Genomic DNA, 20,571 nt, shown 5'->3' with positions numbered 1-20,571 from the left:
GCAAAATATCAGACAGTACACCATATGCAACTAAATGATTGCACTTTATGAATCTTAATCTGAATATAGGGTTAGTAAAGAAATAAAAGGAAAAAAAGCTCCTTTTAATGATAAAAGTCAGAAGTGCACGTTGGAGCTAACGGATATGGCCATTCATCAATCGGCGACGTTCTCTGACCGTCGCTGACCTTCGGACCCTCGCTCCCAATCCACTCCGTCCGGTGGTCTATCAGCTCTCTCCACACGCGTCTTCGTTCTTCTTCTATTGCGGGAAAAAATACTGCGATAATCTACTATCCAGGCACACAAGAAAGAACAACATTCCTCTCATTGGATAGCCCCGCATTCCAAAGTCCCGTTATCTCAAGTCATAACCCAAACATTGCCGCTACAGAGAAATCATTACATTAACAGTGAGACTTTACAGAGAGGTTATTACATTAGCAGTAACACCTTACAGCGTGTTACGATTATATGTTCTCTCCAAGTTACAAATGTCCGATTTATGCACAGCTGCACACAGGAACAATCGTTTCGGGAGTCCTCCGTATGCGTTTAGCGGCTGGAGTGAATTGGCGACATGGTCTCCAGTGTGGGAACTCGGTTCGCAGCGGCATTTATTACATCGGGTTGCAAACAGTTGGAATCCTTTCGTAAACCGATGAGAATCTTCCACCATATACTTTCATAATAGCAAAGCGTTAAGGCTTTGATTATGAAATCCGAGAACGTTTGTAATGACTTAATTAATGGATACAAAATTTAAATTTGAATGAAGTACTGATTTTAAGTGCAATCCTACGTAGTAAAATCAAGTTATCGTGAAATATCATTTGCCTTGACTGCAGAAAATTATGTTACCATCACAGATAACCAATGACATACAAGGCATAATCAGGGGGATTTTGAGATCAAACTCAATCTTATGTAAGAAGGGACTATTAGATATTCAAATAAAAGCGGAATAAAACGTGCCCTTGAGCTGGTTATACGTATTTACAATTTTATTATTTTCTGCCAATGTTATGTGGAGATAAAAAGTCTGTACTGGTAAGTGTTGATATTGATTCTGTTGCTCCTCCATCGGGACATTGAAAAGTGCAGAAATCGACAGTTGGCTGCTTTCCATGATGTGCTGAGCTGTGTCCACAGCTTTCTGCAATTTACCACGGTCTTTGTCAGAAATGTTCTCATCAGAAGACATGATGCATCGAACTGGATGCTCTCTGTGCCGTTTCGATACAAAAATGGGAATTGGTAGAGGGACTTGCCTAATAGTTTAACTTTCAAATGAAGGCTATATTTTATTCAATTTTCAAATAAATTAAACTTTATTCGGAATTATAATACGTATTAGTTTAATATCACGGGCATATTTCCTGAATTCTATTAACTTATCGCCAGCAGTGCAGTGCAGAAAAAAAATATAAGTGCATCACCTGCTGTAACATAGAACACAGAAAAAATGATGTTGTAGGAATAACAGAGACGACCTGCAAGAGGATCAGGGCTGGGAAATGATTATTCAAGGGTATACGTCCTGTCTAAGGAACAGACAGGTGGGCATTGGGGGTGGTGTGGCTTTGTTGGTGAAGAATGAAATTCAGTCCCTTGCGAGGGGTGACATAGAATCAGGAGATGTATTCAGTATGGATAGAACTGAGAAATTGTAAGTGCAAAAAGACCCTAACTGGACTTATCTACCGGCCCCCAAATAGAAGCCTATATATAGGGTGCAAAATTGGCTTGACGCAAATGTAATGCTACGGTTTTATTGGGGATTTCAACATGCAGGTAGATTGGGATAATTAGGTTGGTACAGGACCCTAAGAAAGGGAGTTTTTGGAGTGCCTCCGAGATGGATTCTTAGAGCAGCTTGTACTGGAGCCTAACAGGAAGAAGAAAATTCTGGATTTAGTGTGGTGTAATGAACCAGATTTGATAAGGGAACTCGAGGTAAAGGAGCCGTTAGGAGGTAGTGACCATAATATGTTAATCTGTAATCTGCATTTGAGAGGGAGAGGGGAAAATCGGAAATGTCAGTATGAGGGAGGAGCTGACAAAAGTTGATTGGAAGGATACCCTAGCAGTGATGACAGTGGAACAACAATGGCAGGTATTTCTGGGAATAATACAGAAGGTGCAGGATCAGTTCATTCCAAAGAGGAGAAAGATTCTAACGAGAGTAGTGGGCTGCCGTGGCTGACAAGGGAAGAAAAGGACAGTATAAAAATAAAAGTGAAGTATAACATGGCAAAGATGAGTGGGAAGCCTACGAATTGGGAAACTTTTAAAGAAGAACAGAAAATAACTAAAAAAGGCAATACAGGGAGAATGGATGAGGTATGAAGGTAAGATAGCCAAGAATATAAAGGAGGAGAGTAAAAGCTTCTTCAGACATATGAAGAGGAAAAAAAATGATTAAGACCAAAGTTGGGTCTTGAAGACAGAAACGAGTGAATTTACTATGGGGAACAAGGAAATGGCAGACGAATTGAACAGGTAATTTGGATCTGACTTTACTAGGGAAGACACAAACAATCTACCAGTTGTAATAGTGGCCAAGGGACCAGGCTAACGGAGGAATTGAAGGAAAATCACATTAGGCAGCAAATGGTGTTGGCTAGACTGATGGGCCTGTTGGTCTGCATCCCAGGATACTTAGGGTGGTAGCTCTGGAAATCGTAGACGCATCGGTAATCATTTTCCGATGTTCTTTAGATTCAGGATCACTTCCTGAGGATTGGAGGGTAGCTAATGTTATTCCACTTTTTTTAAAAAGTAGAGAGAGGGGAAATAGGGATTTATAGACCAGTGAGCCTGACATCAGCGATGGGGAAGATACTGGACTCAATAATAAAAGATGAAATAGTGGCACATTTGGAGAGCAGTAACAGGATCGGTCCGAGTCAGCATGAATTTACGAAAGGGAAATCATGATTGACTAATCATCTGCAATTTTTTGAGGATGTAACTATGAAAATGGACAAGAGAGAGTCAGCGGATGCACTGTACCTGGACTTTCAGAAGGCCTTTGATAAGGTCCCACATAGGAGATTAGTGGGTAAAATTAGAGCACATGCTATTGGGGGTTGGGTACTGACATGGAAAGAAAATTGGTTGGCAGCAGGTAACAAAGAGTGACTAGTGGGCACCGCAAAGCTCGGTGTTGGGACCACAGCTATTTACAATATTCACTAATGATTTAGATGAAGGGATTAAAAGTAACATTAGCAAATCTGCAAATGACACAAAGCTGTGTGGCAGTGTGCAATGTGAGGAGGATGTTATGAGATTGCACGGTGACTTGGACAGATTGGGTGAGTCGGCAGATGTATGATCGATGCAATTTTATGTGGATACATGTGAGGTATTCCACTTTGGTGGCAAGAACAGGAAGACAGATTACTATCTGAATAGGGTCAAGTTAGGAAAAAGGAAAGTACAAAGAGATCTAGTCTCCTTGTCCATCAGTCACTGAAAGCAAACATGCAGGTACAGCAGGCAGTGAAGAAAGCTAATGACACGTTGGCCTTCATAATAAGGGGAGTTGAGTGTAGGAGCAAAGAGGTCCTTCAGCAGTTGTACAGGGCCCTAGTGAGACCACACCTGGAGTATCGTGTGCAGTTTGGATCTTCAAATTTGAGGAAGGACATTCTTGCTATTGAGTGAGTGCAACATAGGTTCACTGGATTAACTCCCCGGGTGGCGAGACTGTCATAGGTTGAAAGATTGGAGCGACTGGGCTTGAATACACAGGAATTTAGAAGGATGAGAGGGGATCTGATTGAAGCATATAAGATTATTAAGGAATTGGACACGCTTGCGGCAGGAAACATGTTCCCGATGTTTGGGTTGTACAGAACCAGAGGCCACAGTTTAAGAATAAGGGCTAGGCCATTTAGAACGGAGTTGAAGAAAATCTTTTTTCTCCCAGAGAGTTGTGGAACTGTGGAATGCTCTGCCTAAGAAGACAGTGGAGGCCAGTTCTCTGGATGCTTTCAAGATAGAGTTAAATAGAGAAAGATAACGGAATCAAGTGATACGAGGAGAAGGCAGGAACGGGGTACTGATTGTGGATGATCAGCCATGATCACAGTGAATGGCGGTTCTGGCTCGAAGGGCCAGATGGTCTACTGTACCTGTTGTCGAAAGCCTACTGCCCAACATAGACCCTTCGGTCCACAATGCTGTGCCGAATATGTTCTTACTTTAGAAATTACCTGGGGTTACACATAGCTCTCTATTCTACTGATCTCCATGTACCTGCCCAAGAGTCTCTTAAAAGACCCTATTGCATCTCCCTCCAACACCGTCGCCGGCAGCAGATTCCAGGCACTCACCACTCTCTGCGTAAAAAGCTGCAGGCCAGTCGTTTTAATAACAGAGATTAATGGGAGCCTGAAATGCGCTGCCAGACTGTTCGTGAAGGTAAATACCGCATAACAGATTAAGAACTCTTGGGCACATGGATGTGTTTGGAATAGGGAAATAGGAACATTTTGTAACTGATAGGTTTAGAAAAGTTAGGTATTGAGACAATACGACCAAAAGATATAGAAGCAAGTTAGACCATCTGACCCATCGAGTCTGCTCAGACATTCAATCATGGCTAATCGTTTTTTTCTCCTGGCCTTAATGATAGGTCCAAGCAAGAACCTATCATTCTCTCCCATAAATATACCAAACGACCTGGCTTCCACAGCTGTATGTGGCAACAAATTTCAAAGAATTCACTACCCTTTGGCATAATAAATTTCTCCGCATCTCTGTTTTGAAAGGGCGCACCTGAGTCCTGAGGCTGTGCCCTTTAGTCCTGGACTTTTCCACCATGGGAACCATCAATTCCACATCTTCTCTGTCTCGGCCTTTTAAACATCGAAAGGTTTCAATGGGAGCCCCCCTCATCTTTCTAAATTGCGGCGAGTACTGACCAGAACCATCAAAACTTCCTCGTATGATACCCTTTCCTTTCTGGAATGATCTTTGTGAACCTCCTCTGAACGCTCCCCAATTCCAGAGCATTTTTACTAAGATGAGCGGCCCAGAACTGTTCACAATGCTCAAGGTGAGTCCTCACCTGTGCCTTAAGAAGCCTCAGCATCACATCCTTTCTCTGGTATTATACGCCTCTTGAACTGAATGCTAACATGGCATTTGCCTTCCTCACCACCGACTCAACTTTGCATATTAACTTTCAGGGCATTCTGTAGAAGGACTCTCAAGTCCCTCTACATCTCAGATTCCTAGATTTTGTCCCCATTTTGAAAACAAAAACTATGTATCTTTAGGTATTTCAGCATTTTGAACTCCTTCTCTCTATAATAAAAGTATATACACCCATGTCTCTTCCTTCACACACTACCACATCGGGCATTTTGCTAGTATTTTTCACAGTGAAGACCAATGCAAAGTACTCATTTAGAAACATAATAATAACACAATACAATACAGGCCCTTCGACCCACAATGCTGTGTCGAAAATGTACTTACTTTAGAAATTTCCGTGGCTTAGCCACAGCTCTCTATTTTTCAAACCTCCATGTACTCCCCAGTAGTCTTTTTTAAGACCCTGTCCTATCCGGCTCCAACACCGTCGTCGGCAGCCAATTCCACGCACTTACCACACTTTGCGTAAAAATCTTACCGCAAAAATCCCCTCTGTACCTATTTCCAAGCACCTTAAAACTGGGCCCTCTCATCTTAGCTATTTCAGCTCAGAGAAAAGCCTCAGAATATCCACACAATCAATGTCTGTCACAGAACAGATTCCTGAGGCACACCACTGGTCACCAACCTCCATACAGAATATCACCCCTCTACAAGTATTCTTTACCTTTTGTGAGCAAGCCATTTCTGGATTCACAACTCAATATTGCCTTGGATCTCGTGCCTCCTGACTTTTCCAATAAGCTTTGCATGGTGTATCTGATTAAATGCCCAGCTGAAATCTATATACACTCCATCATCTACCTTCATCAACGTCTTTAGTGACATCCTCAAAAAAAAAAGACAGTTAGGCTGATAAGGAACGACCTGCCTTTTAAAAAGGCATTCTGCCTATTCCTAATTATATTATGCCTCTATAAATGTTCATAAACTCCGCATTTCAGGATCTTTTCCATCAGAAGCCCAACCACTGGAGTAAGATTCACTGGGCTATAATTTCCTAGTCTATCTCTACTGCGTGTTTGAATATGGGATCAACATCCGCAACCCTCCAATTCTCCAGAACTACTCCTGTCCCCATTGATGATACAAAGATTATTGCCAGAGGCTCAGCAATCTCCTATCTCGTCGCTCACAATAGCCTGTCGTACATCTTGTCCGGAACCAGTAACTTATCCAGCTTGATTCTTTCCAAAAGCTCCAGATCATTCGCTTTCTTAATATCTATATGGTCAATCTTTTCAGTCCGTTCTAAGTCACATTTATAATCGCCAAACTCCATTTCTGTAGTGCACACTGAAGCAAAGTATTCGTTTAGTACCTCTGCTATCTCTTTCAGTTCCATGTACACTTTTCCACTGTCACACTTGATTAGACCTATACACTCACCTCCTATCCTCTTCCTCTTCATATGTAGGATGCCTTGATGTTTCCCTTAATTATGCCGGTTATATAGCCATGTAACAATTACAGCACGGAAACAAGCCATCTCGGCACTCCTAGTCCGTGACGAACGCTTACTCTCACCTCGTGCCACCTACCTGCACTCAACTCATAAGCCTCCATTCCTTTCCTGTCCATATACCAATCAATTTTTTTAAAAATGACACAATAGAACCTGCCTTTACCACTTCTAATGGAAGCTCGTTCCATACAGCTACCACTCTCTGAGTAAAGAATTTTCCCCTCGTGTTATCCCTAAACCTTTGCCCCTTAACTCTCAACTCGTGTCCTCTTGTTTAAAACTCCCCTACTCTCAATAGAAAAAGCCTGTCCCCGTCAACTCTATCTATCTTCCTCATAATTTTAAATACCTCTATCAATACCCCTTCAACCTTCTATGCTCTAAAGAATAAAGACCTATCTTGTTCAACCTTTCTATGTAACTTAGGTGCTGAAACCCAGGTATCATTCGAGTAAATCTCCTGTGTACGCTCTCTATTTTGATATTTTGATGACGTCTTTTCTATAATTCGGTGACCAGAACTGTACACGATGCTCCAAATTTGGACTCACCAATGCTTGTACAATTTTAACATTACATTCCAACTCCTATACTCAATGCTCTGATTTATAAAGGCCAGCATAACCAAAAGCTTTCTTCACCATCCTATCCACAAGAGATTCCACCTTTAGGGAACTATGCACCATTATTCCTAGATCACTCTGTTCCACTGCATTCTTTTCAATGTCTGATCAAGGCGCCTTTCAGCTCTCTTAGTTTCATTTCAGTTCCAAGAGACAGGCAAAGGAGTCGCTGCAAGGCGCCAGCATCCCTCCTAAGCTCCACCTTCACATGCGAAGACTGTTGGTGAAATATCTCATTTAATTAAAAATCTGTAAGCATTTATCAACTCATCTTATATTTACCCACAGTTTTGAGTTTGCAAATTTCCGGCTGGCGCAGACGATGATATTTGCCATTGAAGAAGTAAACCAGAAAGTGAACTTCCTCCCGGGGATTACACTCGGGTACCAGATCCACGATGACTGTTCATCCCCCGCGATCGCCTCGAAGGCAGCATTCGCTTTGATCAATGGAGAAGAAGAATCAATTGAATACCCTGAATGCAGAGGTTCCTCTAACGTCGCTGCCATTGTTGGCTGCGATATATCTACAAGTTCCATTGTTACAGCAAGGACAATTGGATCCTATGGAATTCCATTGGTAATGTATCAAATATTCAATTTAAACAATAGCGGCACGAAATGTTTACCAACAGGGAGCCTTAACATAGCCCTTATCCTCTTTTATTGTAAGAGATCAGCGCACACTGAGCATAGAACAGTACAGCCAGGCGCTGACCAATAGGCTAATGATGCTAAGTACCGAAATAAACTAATTCAATTTGCCTATACGTTGTGCAGATCAGACTGTTTTCTAAAGTTTTGAGTAGCTATTTAGGAGCCACTTAAACCTCTCTGTCATATTTGTCTTAATTCAACAGCTGGCAGTGCATTCCTGGGGCACCCACCTTGAAAATACGGACTGTCATATTTCCTTTTAAGTCAATACCGTAAATGCACGCCGTCCCATTTGAAATATTCAATACTGGAAGAAAGATACCGGCAGTCTTCGCTTTCTATGTCACTCATAAGATCCTGAAATATCACCTCTCAAAGGAAAAGAAACAGTTGGTACAGCACATACCCTTTGATCCTGGCAGCATCCTGCAAAACCCTATCAGTACACATACCAAAGCCTTCCCATTGTTCCGATAATTGACCAAACGGAATTGAAGACGATCCCCCTGAGGAGGCGAACGAGACTTGTGTTATCAGAGCAAAAATTAAGTAGTTTATCCAGCGTTATAAGTTGTGCAATAAATTTCAGTAAATGATTATATGTTGTATATTGCTGATGTTATAATTACAATATTATAGTCAGGTACACACATAAAAATACTCACAATAGACCCTATGTCAATCACAAACATTTTATAGCTCGACCCCAGTATTTATCTATTTACTACCTTCTCCACAGGTTAGTTATTTCTCTACCTGCTCCTGTCTCAGCGATAAGAGAGAATATCCCACGTTTTTAAGAACGATCCCCAGCGACCAGTACCAGTCGAAAATACTTGCTGAATTGGTGAGAACCTTTGGCTGGACTTGGATTGGAACCATTAGAAGTAACACTGATTACGGTATTTTTGGAATGAAAGGATTTGTGGAACATGTTGAAAAGTTTGGGATTTGCATTGCCTACTCCGAGTCATTTTATAGGACCGACCCACCAGCTAAAATCAGGAAAATTGTCAATGTGATTAAACAGGCATCCACCAAAGTGGTGGTGGCCTTTGTTCACGGTGGTGATATGCGAATTTTATTGGAGGAGATTTGGCGCCAAAATGTAACCGGCGTACAGTGGATTGGAAGTGAGGGTTGGGTGACAGAGGATCTTCTCCCGCCTGAACAAAGATCAATCTATCTCGCCGGGACAATTGGTCCAGCTACCCCCAGGACCGAGATAGCTGAACTCAGAGATTATCTTCATACAGTCCAGCCTTCCAACTTTCCTGGCAACAATCTGGTAACGGAGTTTTGGGAAAACCTCTTCACTTGCAGTTTTACCACGGACAATCGGAAAAATTTTACAGGTCAATTTCGACAATGCACAGGGAAGGAACAGATGGAAGGGACAAAAAGTGCTTACCTACCGGAGATAATGGATGGAAGTTCATATCACGTATATAAAGCGGTGTTCTCCATCGCTCACGCACTCCACAACCTGTTAACGTGTGCAGAAGGCAACGGACCATTTATGAATGGGACTTGCGCACATATTGGAAATTTTGAGCCGTGGCAGGTAGGAATATATTTCCTTTGCTGAAGTCAGCTCCGTGTTGCCAACGTGGACTGGCATGATTGCAGTATGAAGCTTATATTTTCTTGTCAGAGTAATCATGAACAGGCGACTAGACTTTAGCAACTAATTATTTCAGTATTGTCCAATTACTTATTCTCAGAAAAATTTTCTGACACGTGTGTTTTAAGACTATGCGACTGTAGACACATGAGCAGAATTAGGCCTTTCAACCGAACGAGTCTGTTTCGCCATTTTATCATGGCTGATCTAATATTCCGCTCAGCCCTGATTTGAAGCTGTGTCTTCTTTAATGCCATGGCGAAAGAAGAGTCCATCAAACTCTACCTTAAACATACATAAATACTCTGCAGCTGCATGTGACAAAGAATTCGACAGACACACCACTCTCTATCTGAAAAGAAAATCTTCCTCATCTCCGTTCCAAAAGTTCGCCACTCTATTTTGAAACTCTGTCTTCCGGTCTTAGCCTCTCCTCTCATAAGGAACATCCTCTCCACATTTACTTTATCATGGTCTTTCACCACCATTCGAAACGTTGCAATGGTGTCACCCCACGTTCTTCTGAATTCGAGTGAATACAGGCACCTTCATATGACAAGCTTTTCAATTCGAAAATCGTTTTCATTAAGCACCTTTTCATGACACCCCTGTTAGTTTCAGCACATCCTTTTTAAGAGAACAGGGCTAAAATAGCTCACCATTCTCCAAGTGAGTCCTCACCTGTACTTTGCGAACTCCCAATATGACATCCTCGCTTTATATTCCAGTCCTCTTTTAATGAAGCTACGATCGCATTTCTCTTCTTCACCATATCCTATACCTGAAAATTAATCGTCTTGGAATCCTGCACAAGGAATCCCAAGACCCTTTGCAACTCAGTCTTTTATATTCTCTCTCAATTTTGAACCATTTAGTCAAATATTTCACTTTTTTACCAAATACATGGCCATACAATTACGGACTCTATTCCATCTGCAATTTCAATGCCCGTTCTCCTGATCTATCTAAGACCCTCTGTAGCGATTGTATCTCCTCAAAACTGCGCCCTTCCACGTATTTTCAGATCGTCTTCAAACTTTGCAACAAAGCCGTGAATTGCATCATCCAAATCACATAGGGTAAAAAAAAATAGACCCGCATACATACCCGGAACAACCCGGACACCGGCAGCCGTCTGGAAAAGGCTCATTATATTCCGACACTTTGCCTCCTGCAAAACAGCCTCTGCTCTATCGAAGCTGGAAACTTACCTGTATTACATTGGATCGGAGGTTGTTAACTAGTCTCCTGTGTGGCATTTTGTCAAAAAGCTTCTGGCATTTCAAGTATACAATATTAACCAATTATACTTTGCGTCACTCATTTGTTACTTCTTCAACGATTTCCAACCTATTTGTCAGGCAAGATTCTGCCTTGAGGAATTATGCTGACTACGCCCCATTTTATCATGTGCCATCAAGTACACTGAAACATAATGCTTAATTATCTACGCCAACATTTCCCCAAACACAGTCAGACTCATTGAGCTATAGCATATTTTCTTATGACCCCCTCCCTTCTTGTGGAATGGAGAGGTATTAGAGAAATTACAGTCTTCTGTAACCATTTCAGAATCTAGTGATTCTTGAAAGATCATTACTAGTACTTCCACACACGCTTGAGCAACCTCTTTCAGAACCTTGTGTCTACACCATCTTCTCCGGGTAAGTTATCTAAATTCAGACATCTCAGTTTACTAAGAACCTACTCTCCAATATTTCACCCTTTTCATAACCCCTGACACCATACTGCTAGTGTCTTTCACAGTGGAGAATGACGGACAATACTTATCCTGTTCTTACCCCATTTTTCTGTCCCATGTCATATCTCTTCAGCCGTCTAATATCCAGTCTCCCCTTAAGTTACACTTTATAATGACTGAGTAGCTTTCTTTCCTTTTCCAGTTTTATCTTCTGAACGACTTTTTAGTTACCTTCTAGAAACATGGAAACATAGAATACATACAGCACAATACAGGCAATTCGGCCCACAAAGCTGTACTGAACATGTGTCTACCTTAGAACTACCTAGGCTTTACCCATAGCCCTCTATTTTTCTAAGCTCCGTGAAGTCATCCAGGAGTCTCTTAAAGGACCATATCGATTCCGCCTCCACCACACCGCTGGCAGTTGATTCCACACACTCGCCCTTCTCTGCATAAAAAAAGTACTTAACCCTGACATCTCCTTTGTACCCACTTCCAAACACCTTAAAGCTATGCCCTCTCGTGCAAGCCAATTCAGCCCTGGGGAAAATTCATTTCCACGATTGATGAAGGCCAATACACCACACGCCTTCCTAACCACAGAGTCAACCTGAGCAGCTGCTTTGAGCGTGCTATGGAGTCGAAGTCCGCGATCCCTCTGATCCTCCGCTCTGTCAAGTGTCTTACCATTACTACTATATTCCACCATCATATTTGGCCTACCAAAATGAACCACTTCACACTTATCTGAGTTGAGCTCTATCTGCCTATTCTCAGCCCAGTTTTGCAACCTATCAATGTCCCACAGTAATCTCTGACAGCCCTCCGCACTACCCACAACAACTCCAACCTCCAACCTTAGTGTCATCAGCAAACTTACTAACCCATCCCTCCACGTCCTCATCCACATTATTTATAAAAATCACGAAGAGTAAGGGTCCCTGAGCAGATCCCTGAGCCATTCCTCTGGTGACGGAACTCCATGCAGAATATGACCCTCTTCATAGTTCCTTCCCGTAATTATGTTTTCCTAACTTGTGTATTCCTATCCCTCTCCACGCCTATGGTAAAGGTGATAGAATTGTGCTCTCTATCTCCAAAATGCTCCCCAATGAGAGACCTGACACCTGACCAGGTTTATTTCCCAATATCAGATTCAGTACAGCCTCTCCTCTTGCAGGGTTATCTACATATTGTGTCAAGAAACCTTCATGAGTGCATCTAACAAACTCTTCTCTTCACCCTAGGGAGACACCAATCAAGATTTGGGAAATTAATATCTCCCACCACAACAACACGTTATTTTCATTCCTTTCCAGAATTTATCTCTGTATCTGCTCATCGATGTCCCTGTTGCTATTGGGTTGTTTATATATATATATATATATATTAAAAAAATCCACTGTGTTATTGACCCCGTCCTATTCCTAACTTACACACAGACAGACTCCATAGACCACCTCTTTTTGACCACCTCATGACTTCCTCTTTTTCTGCAGCCGTGACACTATCTCTGATCAGAAGTGCCACGCTCCCAACTCTTTTGCCTCGCACCCTATCCTTTCTGAAAAATCTAAAGCCTGGCACTTTAGTAGCCATTCTTGCCGCTGCACCATCCAAGTCTGTGAAATGGCCACAGCATCATGACTCCAAGTCCTGATCCACACTCTAAGCTCATTCGCTTTATTCATGAGACTGCTCGCATTAAGATAAACACATCTGAAACCATCTTATTGAACGCGTCCCTTCACCATCACTCCGTTTTACACTGTCTCCAAGTTTATCTATTTGTTAGCCAATTTCCCTTTCCTCCGCAACTTCAGATCTGTTCCCAAACCCCAGCAACTCTAGTTTAAATAATATAGGTTGTTAAAGGCTTTCCGATTCACTATTATGTTTTTGGTCTTATATATGTTTTATATTCGCTTTCTGTTGTCATCCAGGGTCATGGCACCTTGCATTTAGAACACTTATTACTCTTCGGGATATACATATCCTGTGCCCTAGGAATTGCTTCCAGAGATCCATTCATTCTTGTTCTGCCGTCGTCTGTACCAAAGTTATTTTCTAATCAATTCTGCCAACTCCTCAGCCATGCCTCTGAAATTCCCTTCACTCATCTGTCATATTGAAAGTTCATACTTTCGCTTCCCTTTCTCAAATTTCAGAGTGAATTCGATCATAGTATTACCACTTGCCTCGAAGGGTCTTTTGCCTTAACCTCTCTGATCAATTTTGTTTCATTGCACAAAGCCCAGTGCAGAATAGTTGATCGCCTAGTGGGCTCAAACTTGATGTGCTCTGAAAGGACATCTGGCAGACAATGTAGAAATTCCTCTCCTGGAACTCAGCGCCACCCTGCTCTACTCGCCCCCTACAGCTGCATAGGTAAATCACTCATGACTGTTGTAGCTGTGCCTTTTGTCAAGCATTTTCTATCTCCAGCTATAATTCCTGGACATCCTTACATCGATTTGGGCGTCCGTGTTTATGTACATATTATCTTAAGTCATTTACATGTGGAGGCACAGAATTATAGTATATTAACGAACAGAATCAGGCCCATATTTGCCGTCCCGAGCTGTTACTATTTTTCTTACATTTTCCACTGTAGCCTCCTGAACCATAGCTCTCTATTATCTCTCCTATTCATTTCATTCCTGATATTTCCGAAAAATATTGCAATTAAATGAGCAAACACCCATTTAATACTCTCAGAAACTTGTGTGTTAAGTAGTGTCCCTCAGCTTCCCGTTAAATACTTCACCGCTTATTCTTAACTTATGTCCTGCAGCGTTAAGTATGCTCTATATCCGTTGAAAATGTGGATTCCTCTGTAAATTTCCCCTCATTCCGCTATACCTCGGGAAGAAAATCCTAAAGTATCCAACCTCAGGTCTTCAAGATCTGGCAACATTCTTGCATATTTTCTTCGTATTCTTTTAATCTTATCGATATGTTACTTGAGTTAAGAAGCCATAACTGCACATAATGATCCAGATTTAGTCTAAGTAGCGTCTTATCAATTACGACACAGATTCGCAACACATTCTCAGTAATCTAATTTATGAAAGCCATTATAAAACAGGAAACTGAACGCTTGTATTGACGCATCTCTGTTCCACGCCACTGATAGCCATCATTTATTATTGCGCAGTTGCTACACTACCTTCGCACGGTGAATTTCACAACAAAAACGGGAGAAGCCGTACAGTTTGATGCAAATGGTGACCCTGTGCCAAGATACGAACTCGTGAATTTACAAAGGAATTTCAAGGGGAGCGTTGATATTGTAAATATTGGTTATTATGATGGTTCGGCTCCGACAGGGCGGGAATTAGCAATGAATGTCGAGCAAATTGCATGGAACACAGCAGGAAATACGGTATGACTCTTCTTTTGCCATGCACTATTTTTCTCAAAATGAACGGTAATTGTACACCTGGGATGTGGAGTATATTGTAAATACAGGGGTCCTTTTCCAACCATGACACGCTTTATGCGATGTGAAGTGTAGTCTGGACAGGTTGGCTCTGTTTTCTTAAGCGTTTAGGAGCAATATGGATGAAATTCAAATATACAAGGACTACGGGTAAATGCTGAGAGCAGTGGAGCAATGGAAGAATTTTGGTCCACGATAAAATTTTCACGAGATTTTCTTTTCAATTAATTGCATTTAAATTCTCAGATGTTGGTGAATCTCCTGTATTGTTTGCTATCGAGAAATATACAGCAATTAACAGTGTTTATGGCCAAAAATTGTGGGTGATAAAGAAATTGCACATATATGCATTTGAGGACTGTGCTGATCAACCATCAATATGAATGGTGGGACAGGATCGAAAGATCGAGTGGTCCTCTGTTACATCTTAAGTAGAGTCCATGCGTGATTTTACATTCCATTGTTGCTTACGCTCATAAGCAAAATAATTTCTTAAAGTTATCTTGGCTTTGTATTTGCATTTCCACAGAATTAGAACACACTTTACCATCTCATTGTCTGATATCGTCACAGTTCCATTCGAACTAATTGTGACCTTTTACCGCTGTTTATTCTCTTACTTCAGGGAACTGTTTTTGATTTCAAAGTCGATAATGCATCGCCTCCTCTGTGAGTCATAACTCGCTTGTTTTTCCAGTCCCAAGGCAGCTGCGTAATAACCCACGTTTGTGAGAGACAATGCCCGGGATTATTTTAATTCAATGCAAATTTGACACATCGTTTACATTTCCTTCTCAATCTCAATTTCAAGAATTTTTGCCAGCTGCTCATCACGCTTGATTAACTTTCACACCCAATGGTTACTATCAGGGTGCATTTTTGTTGTTTTAGATCCCACAGGCAGTTTGCTCAGAACCCTGTCTTCCTGGAACAAGGAAAATCAGCCGGAAGAGGCAGCCAGTATGTTGCTTTGACTGTGTTCAGTGCGCCGATGGTGAGATTAGCAACGTCACTGGTAAGTGCAGAGATGCACAGCAATGTCTCTCAATTCGGCAGCCCGGTGGTTAAATGCATTTCATATTAAATGATTACATTTTTTTCAGATTCCACGGATTGCATCAAATGTCCCTCAGAATATTGGTCCAATCAGGCAAAAACCCAATGTGTTCTCAAAACAGTTGAGTTTCTCTCCTTTCATGAATTTCTGGGGCTTGTGTTAGTCACACTTACTTCAATAGGAGTCTGTTTTACATTGGCTACTGCTGCGATTTTCTTCCGATATCGAGGAACACCTATGGTCAAAGCGAACAACTCCGAGCTCAGTTTCCTGCTGCTCTTCGCTCTTTTGCTTTGCTTTCTTTGTTCGTTCAGCTTTATTGGAAAGCCATCCGGTTGGTCTTGCACATTGCGCCGCATGGCTTTCGTTGTTGCGTTCGTTCTTTGCATTTCCTGCATCTTAGGCAAAACCATTCTTGTCGTGGTTGCCTTTAAGGCAACTCTACCCAACAGCAGCGTGATGAATTGGTTCGGACCGGCGCAACAACGCCTGGGCATCTTCGTCCTTACATTTTTGCAAAGTGCGGTTTGCGTTGTCTGGCTGTGTATGTCGCCTCCGTACCCTCTGAAAAACATGAGCCATTACAGAGACATCATTATTCTGGAATGTGACGTAGGCTCATTGACCGCCTTTTATTTAGTCTCGGCCTATATTGCTCTATTGTCAACTGTGTGTTTAGTGCTTGCATTCTTTGCCCGGAAACTCCCGGACAGTTTTAACGACGCCAAATACATCACATTCAGCATGTTGATCTTTTGCGCTGTTTGGATAACATTTATTCCAGCTTATATCAGCTCCCCAGGGAAGTATACCGCAGCTGTAGAAGTGTTCGCTATCTGGGCATCAAGCATCGGTCTGCTGGTCTGTATTTTTGCACCTAAATGTTACATTATCTTACTGAAACCGCAGTACAATACAAAGAAGCATGTGATGGCTACAGGAACTTAATTATAACAACCAGCACCCATTTGTATCATTGTCGCATTAGTGTGTGCAACCTTCGTTCATTAAACGATTTACATTTATGGAGAATTCATGATTAAAATACTCGTGAATACTTTATCTTGTCAGTATTGATCTCAATCTTACAGAAGCCACATCCTATGGCTGTTCATTCTCAAAGCATGAAGATTAAACTTTGCCTCATACTTAATTAATTGTAGAATTTAAATAAACAAACATTTGTCATCCGGTTGCTGCTGTTCACAGTTAAACGTTTGTCTTTGCTATCAGAACTCAAACATATTGGGTCGAGTGTATGGAAGATTTCAACTTGAACAAATATAATATACATGAATCAGCACGCAATAAGTACTTGCGATGCTGCTGTGGCGGATGCTAGTCTGAAAACTGACGGGTCCCAAGGATACGTAATCTAAATATCAGTGTACTGAAACTGATGCTGTTAGACACAGTAGATATTTCGGAGAAATTAATTAGATTTATACAGGTTTCCTTGGATTTAAATTGAAAACCCATAATTTAATAGATTTAGTGAAAACATACAACTACCAATCGGTTGGTATGGTTTTAAGAGAAGCATTGTAAACGTATGGAATCAATGGTAAAATCTGAGATATTAAGATGTCGGGAAACAAGTAAAATGATTACGCTGATCAAATGTGGATTTATGAATACTGATCATGTTTACCTAATCTTACTGAGTTACGATTGCGAGGCAAGGAACACGTGGATAATTAAGAAATGAATTCAGAGCAATAATAATTTATATTCTACTTAGTGACAAATACTGACATGGGGGGGGGGGGCGAAGGGAGCGGACCCAAAAGCAAGACACAGACACAGAACTACCAGCAACAGGACTAGGCATGAGAAGGAAGCAAGGGAAGTGAGGAAGAAAGAACGCTGGACATGTCAAAGCCACCGGACGAGACAAGGATTCCGGGCTTGGGCTAGGAATTGACGAGGATAGCGGAACCCTGACATGGGACTGGGAGCTAGGAATCTGGGCTTGGACTCCAAGGCAGAGACTGGACAAGGACCCACAACCTAAGTCTTGACTCGGGTTCGGACTCCAGAACCAGGCGAGGACAAGACGTGGCTACAGGACGCGGAGAGGCACAGGACTGGAGGTGAGACTCCTGAACAGGACATGGGGACCCCAGCAGAAGCCGAGGGAATCCCAGCACTGGACAGGGCAAGGTACTACTGTGCTGGGCGAGGCACATCGACAAGACGAGGACACAGAGCCCTGGTCGAGGGAGAACAGGAACGCAGAAAACAGAGCCTTAGTCGAGGAGAACAGGAACGCAGAACACAGAGTCGAGGGAGAGACAGGAAAATGGAACACCGAGCCGGGACCCCTCGTTGGGTACAAGACGCAGGATTGGGACTCATTACACAGAACGCTAAACACGACGAGATAGTTTTCAACGCTAGGTAGTGGCAAAACGGTTGGAACTAGCGAAGACGTGGGCACAGACAGACAGTTCCAAACAGGGCGAGGCTCCAGACACAGGAAAGGCGAGGCAAGGCTCCAGGCAAGGCAAGACGAGGCGAGGCAAGGCGATGCAAGGCAAGGTTCCAGGCAGAGGCAAGGCGAGGCCACAGACACAGGTGACAGACAGGGCTTCAGGCGGAGGTTGCAGGCAGGGCGTCGGAGGAAAGAAATGGAACAGTCCAGCCTCAGAGTAATGGCAATGACGGCCTGTCATCCCCAACGGAGGCAAGGACTGGGAGGATCAGATCCCACCGTAGGGTAATGGCAAGGACGGCCTGACTTACCCACGGAGCCGAGCACAGGATACCAAAGGGACAAACCCGCACAGATCCAAGGACATGACACCGACGAGACGAACACCACAGAGACAAGGACAGGATACTGACCAGACAAACCCGGAAACAGCCTCGAATCTAGGGCCACTTATGTTCCCGGCCGCAAGACGAGAATCAGGTGCCTACGATTAAGCCCAGACAGGACAAAGGAACGCCGGAAGACCACGGACTGGACCCTGAAAGATACTTTGTGATAAGTGCAAATAAATTTTCTTAAGAACACCTATATGGAAATGATTACAGAATTGAACATTTTAATTGAGTTTGTTAGCTGCACTGATTTGTCATCCCACGCTTACCTGTTACATGATTGGGAGAGGTTCGATCTTGTGTATGTAAGAAGACGATATTCGGTTGATGGAGAGAACTTCATCTTTAGACCCAGAGAGTGAGTGGTGATTAGTCCCATATACAAAGAAGTACTTATATTTGTTGTTGCCCTGAATTAAGAACGGATTTAAGAATATTGTTATATGGGACAACTGTCTGCTTGCATCAATTGTTTAGAATTCTCTTATGACCTATTTGCAGAAGTCGGATCAGAAGCGATTGGAAATGATTAAGGTTTCCGAAACCGGGTGACCACACATGATATGGTTGGAAGGGTTCTTCGGTGGGATTTCCTCGTTATCAGTAATTGCTTAAAAATATTCTTGAACACAGTGAATCTAACAAAATAAATAGAACAAACCAGAATTGTTGAAGAGGTTGGTGGACGAAATTAGAGTAAATAGATTTCATGCTAATATATTATCTTGGAATAAAAATTGGGATAATTGGGTAGCCCTTATGGAGTAACATTGTGAAGAATTCGCAGTCGCTACAAATAATCGGATCTTAGTATCTGCCAATGGTTTAGTTGTGGGATTATTGCATTCCCAAAGAATGTTTGAGTAACCCGACGTGAAATTGTGTCTTTTGGCTCAAATAGCCCATGGCACCTGAGATCCCATTCAAGCTTGTCCCACTTGCCTGAGGTTGACCCATATCCCTCGAAACTTTTTTTCTCGCATGTACCTGTCCAAGCACATTGATGGATGGCATAAAGATGAGGAACTTGAGTAATAAACATAGAGGGACATTAAAGGGATACAGATGTCTTACTGAATGGTAATAATGCAATAGGAGCACACAGAGTGTAAATGTAGGTTCTCCCATTGGTACGGAAAATCCTTGCCTCACAAGGAAATCCTTTCCGCTCAGACGGACCTTGGTGTTCTCGTAGATGGATCCTTAAAAACTGACACTTAGGTTTATCAGCAAAGAGACTAGCGAGGCACGTGGCTGATAAAGTAGCATCTGAAGCGCCCAAAGGCACTTCCCATGTGTTAAGGTCCAAACACTACATCACGTTTGCTTCCACGACACTGGTGGTACAGAAGCCGTTCGAGCTACGTCAGCCCAGTACGTCAATAGATAATTGTATTTCTATCCTCCCGTACATTTTAGGGGGCCTCCGATTTGCAGACGAATTACATATATCGATATATATTATTTGGAAACTTCCAGTATCTCGTTACTTTTGATTAATGTAATCTATCTATATAGCTGTTGCGCTTTATCAAGTTTCATCATCCCTTTCTTAATAATTTACACTAAGCCAATATTCTCTGCAACTTTTGGGACTATCGTCTGTTGTGTTCCTTTAATTTCCAACTCATCTTACTTTTTTTATTCCTTATTGCGCTTTTCTCTTCTTGTCATCGCAAAGGACCTATAATGGCACTTGTTTATCTTTTACTTTCCAATGCTAATTGAAGCTCAAGTTTGTTTTATTTTAATTGACTCACCAATTTTCTTTAACAATGCTTCCCTCACATCACTCTTCACTCTCTGAGATGGAGTGTAAAATTCAATCCTAGACTAACAGCTGCTGTATTCGTGTGACTTAACTGTGAGATCAGTAGTTATGTATTAACACTGAATTGAGTCTGAAAGCCTGCTCTCGGCTGTATCCAGGAGAGACTGCTCAAAGAAGCTCTTCACAAAACATATGGTCTTATCATATAGTTTATTTCAGCGCGACTGTATAC

General features: G+C 42.1%; 1 protein-coding gene across 1 annotated transcript; it reads left to right on the top strand.

The window, feature by feature from the left end:
• Positions 1-7,576: 7,576 nt before the first annotated feature.
• LOC132403088 (extracellular calcium-sensing receptor-like) lies at positions 7,577-16,690 on the top strand. Its single transcript, XM_059986369.1, has 5 exons — positions 7,577-7,837; positions 8,654-9,478; positions 14,401-14,628; positions 15,577-15,700; positions 15,789-16,690. The coding sequence occupies exons 1-5, from the start codon at positions 7,580-7,582 to the stop codon at positions 16,688-16,690; spliced, it is 2,337 nt and encodes a 778-aa protein (XP_059842352.1). The 5' UTR covers positions 7,577-7,579.
• The last annotated feature ends 3,881 nt before the right edge of the window (positions 16,691-20,571 follow it).

The sequence above is a fragment of the Hypanus sabinus genome, chromosome 2 (genome assembly GCF_030144855.1).
Source record: "Hypanus sabinus isolate sHypSab1 chromosome 2, sHypSab1.hap1, whole genome shotgun sequence".
NCBI classification, from domain to species: domain Eukaryota; kingdom Metazoa; phylum Chordata; class Chondrichthyes; order Myliobatiformes; family Dasyatidae; genus Hypanus; species Hypanus sabinus.
Note: the sequence above shows the minus strand (reverse complement) of the source record. Positions and strands in the feature narration are given on the sequence as shown.

Excerpts from the sequence above, each read along its gene's own strand:
- LOC132403088 (XM_059986369.1), top strand. The coding sequence starts at position 7,580 with ATGATATTTGCCATTGAAGAAGTAAACCAGAAAGTGAACTTCCTCCCG. Across the intron at positions 9,479-14,400 it reads GAAATTTTGAGCCGTGGCAG|TTGCTACACTACCTTCGCAC; the intron begins GTAGGAATATAT and ends ATTATTGCGCAG. Across the intron at positions 15,701-15,788 it reads TGAGATTAGCAACGTCACTG|ATTCCACGGATTGCATCAAA; the intron begins GTAAGTGCAGAG and ends CATTTTTTTCAG.